Here is a 14,719-nt window from a genome sequence, read left to right as displayed (position 1 = left end):
GCAGAGATATTCGAGATAGATAAACTTGTGTGCCACATATTCAAGATCCTGATCCGAGATCACGAAAGCGTGCGCCACCTACAATCTGGTTTTAGCAGAAGAAATCTGATTACATCTGAAGGTCTTTTCTTTTGTGCGAGTGTTTCATAATATTTATCAGGTGCAATGCCAGCACCCTCACTACAGCATTGCACCTGTGTCCATTTAATGGTGATTGAGTTTACTTGGAAATGCTTTTCTACAGTCAACGGACGCCGCAGCCCAGACAGACAGAGACAGAGTACGGCACAGCTACCCAAGCTCCTTCTGTCGAGTGGAGTCTGAATGCTCCCGGCGCTGTGGAGATCTGACAGCACGGCTACATAGCCAATTTCAATTGCCGCAGTCCACAAATCCACTGGCTGCATAGACTTCCCAACAGTCATCCAGCAGTTACTGAGACAAATTGGTTTATCCATCTATCAGCCGTGCAGACTGCACCCAGAGGCCATTCAGCAATTGCGGTGACTAATCTGAGGCACTCTGCATTTACAGATATACCTTTGGCTGATGGCTCACTGCTGCTCCCCAGTTTAATAGATCAGTACCTACAGCTATCACTAACAGCTACGATAGCTGTCTGGAGCGGCTAGATCCTCTTGTTATTGCAGGCTGACCTACTGTATACTCAATCCAGCAATATCTTTACCATTATTCAATAACTTACTTTGTTCTCTATATAATCCAGAACCTTAAAAAGGATCTAGTTGAGCCCAGCAAGGGACCTTGTATATGAATGTTATGGCATCTGTATTTACTTTTATTACTTCTAACAATTAGCCATTATTTTTTAAATATTTCAACATGTACATGCATTCATGTTTCATTACCCCTGGGAGGTTATTTGATTATATATTGTACTGTAATATTAAATTGTTTTATATTATTCATTCTGTGTGTTATGTATTAATAAGCTCCACCTGTTTTGTGTTTACACAACCTGCTTAGGGATAAGGGGTCCAACCAAATATAAAAGTTCAATGTAGAATAACTGTGGAGAGAATGACCGTATTCTAGAACAAGAATCAGCCAATCAGTGGTGTCCTGGGAGAAAACGGATTTACAACAAATGTTTCAAAATAAAAATAAGACGTATACAAAACTTTATTACTTACAATAAGAAAACCACAATCATACACACAGATATAAAATACTATTCACACAAGGTTTCCTTATGTTCTCAATCCACAATCATGATCTTCAGCAGAAACCAGAATCACCCAGAAGTAGTCTCAGTCCTCCTTGAGGGCATACATAATATCATCCTGGCTGACATTGATCCTCACTCGTAACTGCAGGTCGTTCCTACTGGACTCCACTAAAAGAAGACGAGAGGCTCCAAGCCTTAGACACACGGCCATGGTATCGGACATGGAAGGGGGCTGCACTCCCTCCAGCCTGCACAGTGCCATATGCTGGTGATATACCTGCAATACATGCTCATTACAGCAACCGATTAGGACAATCCCTATTATACAGAGGGGAGAAGCATTCCTATGTAACACACAGTAGCAACATCAGAGGCAGGCGATAAAGAAGATATAATGGCTGTGTATATAACCACCCCTTCCATGAGGATGTCATTGTGATAACCGCATCAATTAGCACTAGACAGACATGTATTCATACATCCCAGTGGTATGTATCCATACACCACTGGGATAACAGCATCATGTGCACTACACAGACAATGTATCCATATACCACTGGGATAACCGCATCATGTGCACTACACATACATGTATCCATATACCACTGGGATAACCGCATCATGTGCACTACACATACATGTATTCATACACCACTGGGATAACCGCATCATGTGCACTACACATACACCACTGGGATAACCGCATCATGTGCACTACACAGACAATGTATCCATATACCACTGGGATAACCGCATCATGTGCTCTACACATATGTATGTATCCATACACCACTGGGATAACCGCATCATGTGCACTACACATATATGTATCCATACATACACCACTGGGATAACCACATCAATTAGCACTAGACAGACATGTATTCATACATCCCAGTGGTATGTATCCATACACCACTGGGATAACAGCATCATGTGCACTACACATACATGTATCTATACACCACTGGGATAACCGCATCATGTGCACTACACATACTGTACATGTATCCATATACCACTGGGATAACCGCATCATGTGCACTACACATACATGTATTCATACACCACTGGGATAACCGCATCATGTGCACTACACATACACCACTGGGATAACCGCATCATGTGCACTACACAGACAATGTATCCATATACCACTGGGATAATAGCATCATGTGTACTACACAGACATGTATCCAATTATCACTAATTTTACTAATTTTATCACTTGTAACAGTCAGAATGTTATTTATACTGTAAAGTGCTCTTGTGAGAAATTTTATATTGGGCGTACTTCAAGGCCGTTGAAAACTCGTATCGCGGAACACATACGAAATATCAAGAAAGGGGTAGAAACCCATGCCCTGTCAGCCCATTTTAAAGAGAAACATAACTGTTCACCCTCTCATTTAAGAGGTTTTTTTGGGCTAAAAACAGTGAGTGCAGATCTCAGAGATAAGGATACTGCAAGCAGGCTAGCGAAACTGGAGATGCAGTGTATTTTTGATTTTAAAACCTTGTCCCCTAATGGGCACAATAGCGATTTTGAATTGAAATGGTTCTTATAATTGTTATATGATGTGATCATTTCCACTTCTCTCTCTTTGTTTCAGCTTCTTGTGGATCTACATAATATCAGTTCAACTACCTCACGTTTTTATATGTTTTGTTATGCAGTTTTAATCAACTCCTGTATTTTTGTATTTTTATACTATTTTTTGTATTTTTATACGATTTTAATATGAAATGTTTTATGATCCCTTAAAAAGGTTCTTAAGAGATGAATTGTATATGTACATAGATAATGTTGCACTTGGGAATAACTAAGCATCATGCACTTTCTTTAACACCAGGCACTTTATCGATATTGTGAAACGCATATTTGCGTTCCATTAGTGTGTGCTATGTTACCATGGAGACTCAGCTGAGTTATAGGAACTTCCGGGGATCGCGGAAGGGAGGATGAGACGCAGGTACTTCCGCGTCTTGCGTTCCACTACTCAGGGCCGCGCGGCGCATTGTTTACCGCTTCCGGCTCCTACAGTGAGATGATACGTGGAGCGCAAGAACTTCCTGTTTTGCGCTCCATAGTATATTCATCTCAGCTATGCAATACAGACCGGATATCCGGTTAATGGAACGCGGAAGTGCAATGGAACGCACGCCGCGATTCCCACATTTATACAGCACATACTGGTTTAAACACTATGTGATTGATATTATTACATGAGTGGTTCCCAAATACAACAATATATATATAAACGAAGACACTATGTAATGTTTGTATGATTTGTACTGTTTGCATTGCTTAATTAGAATGCGTGGCAGGAAACAGGAAGGAATTGTACTTCCTGTCTAGTGGGTATATAAACCCTTTATTGAGAACACTCTGCACACCTTGATAAAGACCCAGGTAGGGTCGAAACGCGTAGGGGAGCAGAGAAGAAGGACACCATTTGGATCCAGATTGGAGAACACGGCTCAAAGTCGAGGCTGCCTGGGAAGCGAGTCCGGATACCATCCCAGGTTGTAGACTTTGTTTTTCAAACATCTGCCTGATCTAAAAAAATCTGGAACCATTTGTGGTCCTCACCACTTTTTATTGTTTGTTTTACGGTGTATCCTGTTGTTGGAGGACCGATGTTAATAAAGTGTCTTGTGGAAATTCCATTGCCCTGGTCTCCTTAAAAGATACCTTGATGGGAACATACTAACACCTTGCTGAGTGAGTTGGGGTATGCACCTCATTTTGCATTGTCCTATCTGAATATATATCATTTGGGAATCATTCCATACATAAAGATACCTTGATAGGTGTTTATTGCTCATCATCCATGTGAGTTGGGTACGAAAACCCTCATATATTGGTGACGGGTCTGTCAACACAAGCTCCATAGGCCCAATCACATGGGTGAAAAAAACAACTCAAGATCCTAACATATGTGTCTTGGAACTTTTTTTTTAAAACATTGTTGTATGTATTTTTTTCCCCCATATTTAACACGGGATTCGTGAATATGAGGATTCTCTATTAAAGAATTGGACCTACAAATATCAGAAGATCCAATCTTGAAAATAATTACCCACCCAAAGGGAAGTATCTGTATAAGCGCTAAGATATCTCTGTTTGAAATTCTTGTTTTGTATATGTTGTTGGGGGAGGGGTGTCTCCTCACCAAACATTGAGATTGTCTTTGGCTGCTGCGCTGGAAGAAGTGTCTCATTCATTTTCCTCTTTATGTATCCATACACCGCTGGGATAACAGCATCATGTGTACTGCACAGACATGTATCCATACACCACTGGGATAACCGCATCATGTGCACTACACATACATTTATCCATATACCACTGGGATAACCGCATCATGTGTGCTACATAGACAATGTATTCATACACCACTGGGATAACCGCATCATGTGCACTACACATACATGTATCCATACACCACTGGGATAACCGCATCATGTGCACTACACATACATGTATCCATACACCACTGGGATAACAGCATCATGTGCACTACACATACATGTATCTATACACCACTGGGATAACCGCATCATGTGCACTACACATACATGTATCCATATACCACTGGGATAACCGCATCATGTGCACTACACATACATGTATTCATACACCACTGGGATAACCGCATCATGTGCAATACACATACATGTATCCATACACCACTGGGATAACCGCATCATGTGCACTACACAGACAATGTATCCATATACCACTGGGATAACCGCATCATGTGCTCTACACATATGTATGTATCCATACACCACTGGGATAACCGCATCATGTGCACTACACATATATGTATCCATACATACACCACTGGGATAACCACATCAATTAGCACTGCACAGACATGTATCCATACACCACTGGGATAACAGCCTCATGTGTACTACACAGACATGTATCCATACACCACTGGGATAACAGCATCATGTGTACTACACAGACATGTATCCATACACCACTGGGATAAGAGCATCATGTGCACTACACAGACATGTATCCATACACCACTGGGATAACAGCATCACCTGCACTACACAGACATGTATCAATACACCACTGGGATAACGGCATCATGTGTACTACACATACATGTATCAATACACCACTCGGATAACAGCATCAATCAGCACTACACATACATGTATCCATACACCACTGGGATAACAGCATCAATCAGCAATACACAGACATGTTTCCATACACAACTGGGATAACCACATCATGTGCACTACACAACATGTATCCATACACCCCTGGGATAACAGCATCACCTGCACTACACATATATGTATCCATACATACACCACTGGGATAACCAAATTAATTATTTCTGCACATACATGTATCAATACACCACTGGGATAACAGCATCAATCAGCACTACACATACATGTACCCATACACCACTGGGATAACCGCATCATGTGTACTACACAGACATGTATCCATACACCACTGGGAAAACAGCATCACCGGCACTACACATACATGTATCCATACATACACCACTGGGATAACCACATCAATTAGCACTGCACAGACATGTATCCATACACCACTTGGATAACAGCATCACCTGCACTACACAGACATGTATCCATACATACACCACTCGGATAACCACATCAATTAGTACTGCACAGACATATATCCATACACCACTGGGATAACAGCATCATGTGTACTACACACACACGTATCCATACACCACTGGGATTACAGTATAATGTGTACTACACAGACATGTATCCATACACCACTGGGATAACAGCATCACCGGCACTACACATACATGTATCCATACATACACCACTGGGATAACCACATCAATTAGTACTGCACAGACATGTATCCATACACCACTGGGATAACAGCATCATGTGTACTACACACACACACACACGTATCCATACACCACTGGGATAAAAGCATCACCTGCACTACACAGACATGTATCCATACACCACTGGGATAACAGCATCAATCAGCATTACACAGACATGTATCCATACACCACTCGAATAACGGCATCATGTGTACTGCACATACACAATACACCACTCGAATAACGGCATCAATCAGCACTACACATACATGTATCCATACACCACTGGGATTACAGCATCAATCAGCAATACACAGACATGTTTCCATACACTACTGGGATAACCGCATCACCTGCACTACACAGACATGTATCCATACAGCACTGGGATAACAGCATCACGTGCACTACACAGACATGTATCCATATACCACTGTGATAACAGCATCATGTGTACTACACAGACATGTAACCATACACCACTGGGATAACAGCATCAGGTGTACTACACAGACATGTATCCATACAGCACTGGGATAACCGCATCAATCAGCACTGCACAGACATGTATCCATATACCACTGGGATAATAGCATCACCTGCACTACACACACATGTATCCATACACCACTGGGATAACAGCATCAGGTGTACTACACAGACATGTATCCATACACCACTGGGATAACAGCTTCAGGTACTTGTTTCCTATCTGGGCGCCCAGGTTTTCTACGTACGGCACCGTAATGAAATCGGATCTCATCGCATCGTACACATACACGATATTGAACGATGCGATGCGATGTGATGCGATCAGATTCGATTTCCCATAGGAAACAATGTGAAATGGCTCAATTTAGCCAAATTATCATAGGAACAATAGTAAATGGGCCAAAAACACCCCTGAACATTGAAATGTCCCCCCAAAAGTAGTTGACGCCACCCCGCCATCAACGTGAACCCGAAGCGTGGCGAGCGCAGCGAGCCCGCGAGGGGCGGCGGTACGCGTCCTCCGACCTTTTCATGCCCTACTATCCACTAGGGCGTGGAGTGAGAATAGAATAGTGTGGCGAGCGCAGCGAGCCCCGCGAGGGGACGCGGATACCTTCACAGTTATACGTGTCCCCTCGCGGGCTTCCCAGGTGTCCATGGCGACGCGGACACCTGGGAAGCCCGCGAAGGGACGCGTTTACCTGTGAAGGTATCCGCGTCCCCTCGCTCCCCGCGAGGGGACGCGGATACCTTCACAGTTATACGCGTCCCCTCGCGGGCTTCCCAGGTGTCCATGGCGACGCGGACACCTGGGAAGCCCGCGAAGGGACGCGTTTACCTGTGAAGGTATCCGCGTCCGCTCGCCACGCTTCGGGCACGGTGGCTCGCTGCGCTCGCCACACTATTCTATTCTCACTCCACGCCCTAGTGGATAGTAGGGCATGAAAAGGTCGGCGTACGCGTACCGCCGCCCCTCGCGGGCTCGCTGCGCTCGCCACGCTTCGGGTTCACGTTGATGGCGGGGTGGCGTCAACTACTTTTGGGGGGACATTTCAATGTTCAGGGGTGTTTTTGGCCCATTTACTATTGTTCCTATGATAATTTGGCTAAATTGAGCCATTTAACATTGTTTCCTATGGGAAATCGAATCGGATCGCATCGCATCGCATCGTTCAATATCGTGTATGTATACGATGCGATCAGATTTCTCTACGGAGAATAGCATGGTGCGCAATTAACTTAGCGGGCGCCCAGATAGGAAACAAGTACCCTACACAGACATGTATCCATACAGCACTGGGATAACAGCATCACGTGCACTACACAGACATGTATCCATATAGCACTGGGATAACAGCATCATGTGTACTACACAGACATGTATCCATACACCACTGGGATAACAGCATCACGTGCACTACACAGACATGTATCCATATACCACTGGGATAACCGCATCATGTGTACTACACAGACATGTATCCATACACCACTGGGATAACAGCATCACCTGCACTACACACACATGTATCCATACACCACTGGGATAACAGCATCAGGTGTACTACACAGACATGTATCCATACACCACTGGGATAACAGCATCACCTGCACTACACACACATGTATCCATACACCACTGGGATAACAGCATCATGTGTACTACACAGACATGTATCCATACACCACTGGTATAACAGCATCAGGTGTACTACACAGACATGTATCCATATAGCACTAAGATAACAGCATCACGTGCACTACACAGACATGTATCCATACACCACTGGGATAACAGCATCAGGTGTACTACACAGACATGTATCCATACAGCACTGGGATAATAGCATCACCTGCACTACACACACATGTATCCATACACCACTGGGATAACAGCATCAGGTGTACTACACAGACATGTATATATATACCACTGGGATAACCGCATCAATCAGCACTGCACAGACATGTATCCATATACCACTGGGATAAGAGCATCATGTGTACTACACAGACATGTATCCATACAGCACTGGGATAATAGCATCACCTGCACTACACATACACACACACACGTATCCATACACCACTGGGATAACAGCATCAGGTGTACTACACAGACATGTATCCATATACCACTGGGATAACAGCATCAGGTGCACTACACAGACATGTATCAATACACCACTGGGATAACAGCATCAGGTGTACTACACAGACATGTATCCATACACCACTGGGATAACAGCATCAGGTGTACTACACAGACATGTACACATATACCACTGGGATAACAGCATCAGGTGCACTACACAGACATGTATCCATACAACACTTGGATAACAGCATCAGGTGTACTACACAGACATGTATCCATACAACACTTGGATAACAGCATCAGGTGTACTACACAGACATGTATCCATATACCACTGGGATAACCGCATCAATCAGCACTGCACAGACATGTACACATATACCACTGGGATAACCGCATCAATCAGCACTGCACAGACATGTACACATGTAAAAAGTAATAAAACGCACCTGCTGGAAAGTTGCTTCTTCAAGACCGGACCTTCTGAACTCCGCTATGACCGCTCTAAGGAAGGCCTGTTCTCGCACGGAGGAGCTCCTGGGGAAACAGGATGGTATACGTATAAGTCCACGTGCGATCATGTGAGAACTAGTTATATATTTATGGATGTAACATTTCTTATGGAGGTTTCTGCTTTATATGTAGGCAGCTTGCCAGGATCCAGTTCTGTAGTGATAAGTAAAGCAGAACCCATCGTACTAGATTCAGAATAGCCACCACACCAGTGACACTGTGCCATTATTCTATCACAGCTGCCAAAATACATACACACAAATTCCACACTCCATTAATTACAAGCTGCCCCATAGACGTCTTTCCACCTTATTGCCATGACATAGGGAGAGGAGAACATTTCATCCAGGGCCTCTATGACGTGTGGCATCTTCACTATGGAAGATTCATTTCTCTCGCAGATCTCTGTGGCTCTGCGACAGATGTCCAGACAGCGCCGGGCGTCTCCGGATAAAGCAGCCACCTGAAGACAAGAGAATGTAGCAACAATTACTCCAAGCTGAGCACAACTCGTGTCTAGCGGGACACGATATACACAAACGATAAAAACGTAATCATACATCACCCCCCATTGTTGGTTGGTATAAGGGGCTGCATCATTTGATTCCTCTGGTAAATGCAGATGTGTCTATGTGTAATTATGGTTGTTCCCGCTCATATCCTAATAAACATGGAACGTAATATTGTTTGGGGTCCACCAGATGCAACTACCACGTTGGTATAACAGTCACCACACGTGTTTGTGGCCACATTTATAAAAAAAAGGTTTTCCACAGGTGATCACTAGATAGTACGTACTAAGGGGCCCCATTATACCCTAAGTATTCCGTACAGTATATCGTTAATGACTGATCAAACATGAAGGTGAAATGGGACAGTGACATGAGGGGAGATAGAATGTCATTCCCTGATCATTAAAGCGTCACTTGCGATCTCCTCTGGTCGCTGTGGAGATCATCCTCTACACCAGGCCTTCCCAACCACGTCCCTCAAGGCACACCAACAGTGCAGGTTTTAGTGATATCCAGGCTTCAGCACAGGTACCTGAGTGATTCTAATTAAACCATCTGTGCTGAAGTCTGGATATCTCTAAAACCTGCACTGTTGGTGTGCCTTGAGGACCGTGGTTGGGAATGCCTGCTCTACAGAATTCCTGTCTACCCCGAGGACACTGATTTATGGCATTTCAGCACCTACCTTTCTGGATACCAGCTGGATGGCGTCATCATCAAAGGCCTTGACATGATTTAGCCTAGAGGTGATGATCTGCTGCAACTGTTTATGTGTATATGGCTGAAATGACATGCGTGTAAGACCCTATGGAAGAAAATCACAGTTATTGCATAATAATTCTAACAGTACATCCACATGGCGCCACAAGGGAGCTGCAGCACCTAACACTACAGAAACAAGAACACTGAAACGGTTAGGGTTGGCAGAGGCCTAGGGTTAGGTTCCGTTAAAATGAGTATGGCGTATGGAATAAAAAATAGGAAAGGGAAAAGCCCATAGTAGGGAGAAAGTGTCAGTATTCCGAATGCCGGGATTCCGAACCCAGGAGAGATAGATAGGTACATATAGATATATATTATATATACACACACATGCATATATACACACAGTTCCGTTATTAGCCGGAGAGGGCACTCACCCCCTATAGCAGGTAAAAAGGCTTTTAATTGTAATAGAACAGCCCACTTTGTGTCACCCCGTTTTGAAGACAAGCACAGGGTGTTCAGCGTGACAGCAAGCAGGGAAGAGTACACGGATACCGCCACAGAGCCCATATATGCTTAGCCAACCACCATCAGGTGAGTTAGAGCCTCCCACTGACCAAACAAACAATTCCCAGTATCTGGAACGCATGTACTGGGATGGCACCTTCACAGTGACAACAGGAATCAAATGGACCATTAGCACCGCAACCTGTCTATCACCCCAATGGACCGGGCCCAATCATTGGTCACAGAGGTGGCCGGCATCAGGGGGCCCAGGTTGTACCGGCCCGTCAGAAGAGCTCCCAGCATTACACTAGCACATATAGATTCTCACCAGCCTACTGGCAACACGATTCATCATTATTCGCTCTGGCAGGTCCATAGTGTTGGCTATGGCCAGGACAATAAGCTTGGCTTGTTTCCGAGTTGGCCAGTCAAATAAACTGTACATAACATTCTGCTTCCTGGTCCACAGCAGGTCCAACTACGGGAAACAGAGAGAGGAACTGAGATGCCTGGTCAGTCATGACGGTATGTATATAGGTTATGGAATATTGCAGTACAGTATGAATATATATTAGGGTAGGCCATTGTACAGGGCAGTACAGTATGCCTGTGGGGTAGTGTATGTATATAGGGTAGGCTATGGTACAGTGCAGTACAGTATGCATGTGGGGTAGTGTATGTATATAGGTTATGGAATATTGCAGTACAGTATGAATATATATTAGGGTAGGCCATTGTACAGGGCAGTACAGTATGCCTGTGGGGTAGTGTATGTGTGTATATAGGGTAGGCTATGGTACAGTGCAGTACAGTATGCATGTGGGGTAGTGTATGTGTATAGGGTAGGCTAGGGTACAGTACAGTATGCATGTGGGGTAGTGTATGTATATAGGGTAGGCTATGGTACAGTGCAGTACAGTATGCCTGTGGGGTAGTGTATGTATGTATATAGGGTAGGCCATGGTACAGTGCAGTACAGTATGCATGTGGGGAAGTGTATGTATGTATATAGGGTAGGCTATGGTACAGTGCAGTACAGTATGCCTGTGGGGTAGTGTATGTATGTATATAGGGTAGGCTATGGTACAGTGCAGTACAGTATGCATGTGGGGTAGTGTATGTGTATAGGGTAGGCTAGGGTACAGTACAGTATGCATGTGGGGTACTGTATGTATATAGGGTAGGCTAGGCTAGGGTACAGTACAGTATGCATGTGGGGAAGTGTATGTATGTATATAGGTTATGGAATATTGCAGTACAGTATGAATATATATTAGGGTAGGCCATTGTATAGGGCAGTACAGTATGCATGTGGGGTAGTGTATGTACATAGGGTAGGCTAGGGTACAGTACAATATGCATGTGGGGTACTGTATGTATATAGGGTAGGCTAGGCTAGGGTACAGTACAGTATGCATGTGGGGAAGTGTACTGTATGTATGTATATAGGTTATGGAATATTGCAGTACAGTATGAATATATATTAGGGTAGGCCATTGTATAGGGCAGTACAGTATGCATGTGGGGTAGTGTATGTACATAGGGTAGGCTAGGGTACAGTACAGTATGCATGTGGGGTAGTGTATGTATATAGGGTAGGCTAGGCTAGGGTACAGTACAGTATGCATGTGGGGAAGTGTATGTATATAGGGTAGGCTAGGGTACAGTACAGTATGCATGTGGGGTAGTGTATGTATGTATGTATATAGGGTAGGCCATTGTATAGTGCAGTCCAGTATGCATGTGGGGTAGTGTATGTACATAGGGTAGGCTATGGTACAGGGCAGTACAGTATGCATGTGGGGTAGTGTATGTATGTAGGGAAGGCTATGGTATAGGGCAGTACAGTATGCATGTGGGGTAGTGTATGTATATAGGGAAGGCTATGGTACAGTGCAGTACAGTATGCATGTGGGGTAGTGTATGTATGTAGGGTAGGCTATGGTATAGGGCAGTACAGTATGCATGTGGGGTAGTGTATGTATGTAGGGTAGGCTATGGTATAGGGCAGTACAGTATGCATGTGGGGTAGTGTATATATGTAGGGTAGGCTATGGTATAGGGCAGTACAGTATGTATGGTAGGCTATGGTATAGGGCAGTACAGTATGCATGCAGGGTAGTGTATGTATATAGGGTAGGCTATGGTATAGGTTAATACAGTATGCATGTGGGGTAGTGTATGTATGTATATAGGGTAGGCTATGGTATAGGGTAATACAGTATGCACGTGGGGTAGTGTATGTATGTATGTAGGGTAGGCTACGGTATAGGGTAATACAGTATGCACGTGGGGTAGTGTAAGTATGTATGTAGGGTAGGCTATGGTATAGGGCAGTACAGTATGCATGTGGGGTAGTGTATGTATGTAGGGTAGGCTATGGTATAGGGTAATACAGTATGCATGTGGGGTAGTGTATGTATGTATGTAGGGTAGGCTATGGTATAGGGTAATACAGTATGCATGTGGGGTAGTGTATGTATATAGCAGTGGTGGCCAACCTGTGGCTCTTGAGCCTCATGCGGCTCTCCCCCTTGTAAAGTGGGGCTCCTGCTGCCCGCCGCCCACCATCTGTCCCAGTCACCCCTGCTGCCGGTTCCCTGAATCCCTTCTCCTTCTGAGGGGAGGAGAGCGCGCATCGCGCATCTCTCCTACCCCTTACTGTGCATCCTTTTTACTGGGCCGTCCGCCAATCAGAGCTCGTGGGCCAGCAGCCAATCAGGAGTCGGCCAGTGAGCTTTGATTGATTCCCAGTCACAGGGAAGTGAGGGGGAAGGAGATGCGCGGTGTGCTGTGCTCTCCTCCCATCTGTGACATGACAGGAGGACTGCAGGGGGACACCAGACTGTCCTCTCCTCGCCTGGCAGCAGCAGCAGCAACAACAGTGAGTGCTGCTTATGGGAAATTTGCACTGTGGGGGCATAGCAGTTTGTGGCACTGTGGGGGCATACCCGGCACCGTGTGGTGCATATGTGTATCTGGCACTATTGGGGGCATATGTATATATGGCACTGCACTATTGGAGGCATATTTTTTTATGATGTCGGCTCTTTAGCTTGACTACCGATATTTTTCGGCTCTTTACCTCTGACCGGTTGGCCACCCCTGGTATATAGGGTAGGCTATGGTATAGGGCAATACAGTATGCATGTGGGGTAGTGTATGTATGTATGTATGTAGGGTAGGCTATGGTATAGGGTAATACAGTATGCATGTGGGGTAGTGTATGTATATAGGGTAGGCTATGGTATAGGGCAATACAGTATGCATGTGGGGTAGTGTATGTATATATATAGGGTAGGCTATGGTATAGGGTAATACAGTATGCACGTGGGGTAGTGTATGTATGTATGTAGGGTAGGCTATGGTATAGGGTAATACAGTATGCATGTGGGGTAGTGTATGTATGTAGGGTAGGCTATGGTATAGGGCAGTATAGTATGCATGTGGGGTAGTGTATGTATGTATATAGGGTAGGCTATGGTATAGGGTAATACAGTATGCACGTGGGGTAGTGTATGTATGTATGTAGGGTAGGCTATGGTATAGGGTAATACAGTATGCACGTGGGGTAGTGTATGTATGTAGGGTAGGCTATGGTATAGGGTAATACAGTATGCACGTGGGGTAGTGTAAGTATGTATGTAGGGTAGGCTATGGTATAGGGCAGTACAGTATGCATGTGGGGTAGTGTATGTATGTAGGGTAGGCTATGGTATAGGGTAATACAGTATGCATGTGGGGTAGTGTATGTATGTAGGGTAGGCTATGGTATAGGGCAGTACAGTATGCATGTGGGGTAGTGTATGTATATAGGGTAGGCTATGGTACAGGGCAG

The 14,719-nt window shown here is 44.5% G+C and overlaps 1 protein-coding gene across 2 annotated transcripts in view; it reads right to left on the bottom strand.

Annotated features, from left to right (window-relative positions):
• Positions 1 to 1,125: 1,125 nt before the first annotated feature.
• Positions 1,126 to 14,719, bottom strand: part of ORC1 (origin recognition complex subunit 1) — a 183,318-nt gene continuing 169,724 nt past the window's right edge. For both annotated transcript variants that reach the window (XM_083157932.1, XM_083157933.1), the window contains 5 exons: positions 11,210 to 11,359; positions 10,355 to 10,474; positions 9,466 to 9,620; positions 9,094 to 9,181; positions 1,126 to 1,466 (listed from right to left, as the gene is read on the bottom strand). In XM_083157932.1, the coding sequence (XP_083014058.1) occupies positions 1,272 to 1,466; positions 9,094 to 9,181; positions 9,466 to 9,620; positions 10,355 to 10,474; positions 11,210 to 11,359 (708 nt within the window). In that variant the 3' untranslated portion in view covers positions 1,126 to 1,271. The remainder of the gene's footprint in view (positions 1,467 to 9,093; positions 9,182 to 9,465; positions 9,621 to 10,354; positions 10,475 to 11,209; positions 11,360 to 14,719) is intronic.

The sequence above is a fragment of the Crinia signifera genome, chromosome 8 (assembly GCF_055691185.1).
Source record: "Crinia signifera chromosome 8, ASM5569118v1, whole genome shotgun sequence".
NCBI classification, from domain to species: domain Eukaryota; kingdom Metazoa; phylum Chordata; class Amphibia; order Anura; family Myobatrachidae; genus Crinia; species Crinia signifera.
Note: the sequence above shows the minus strand (reverse complement) of the source record. Positions and strands in the feature narration are given on the sequence as shown.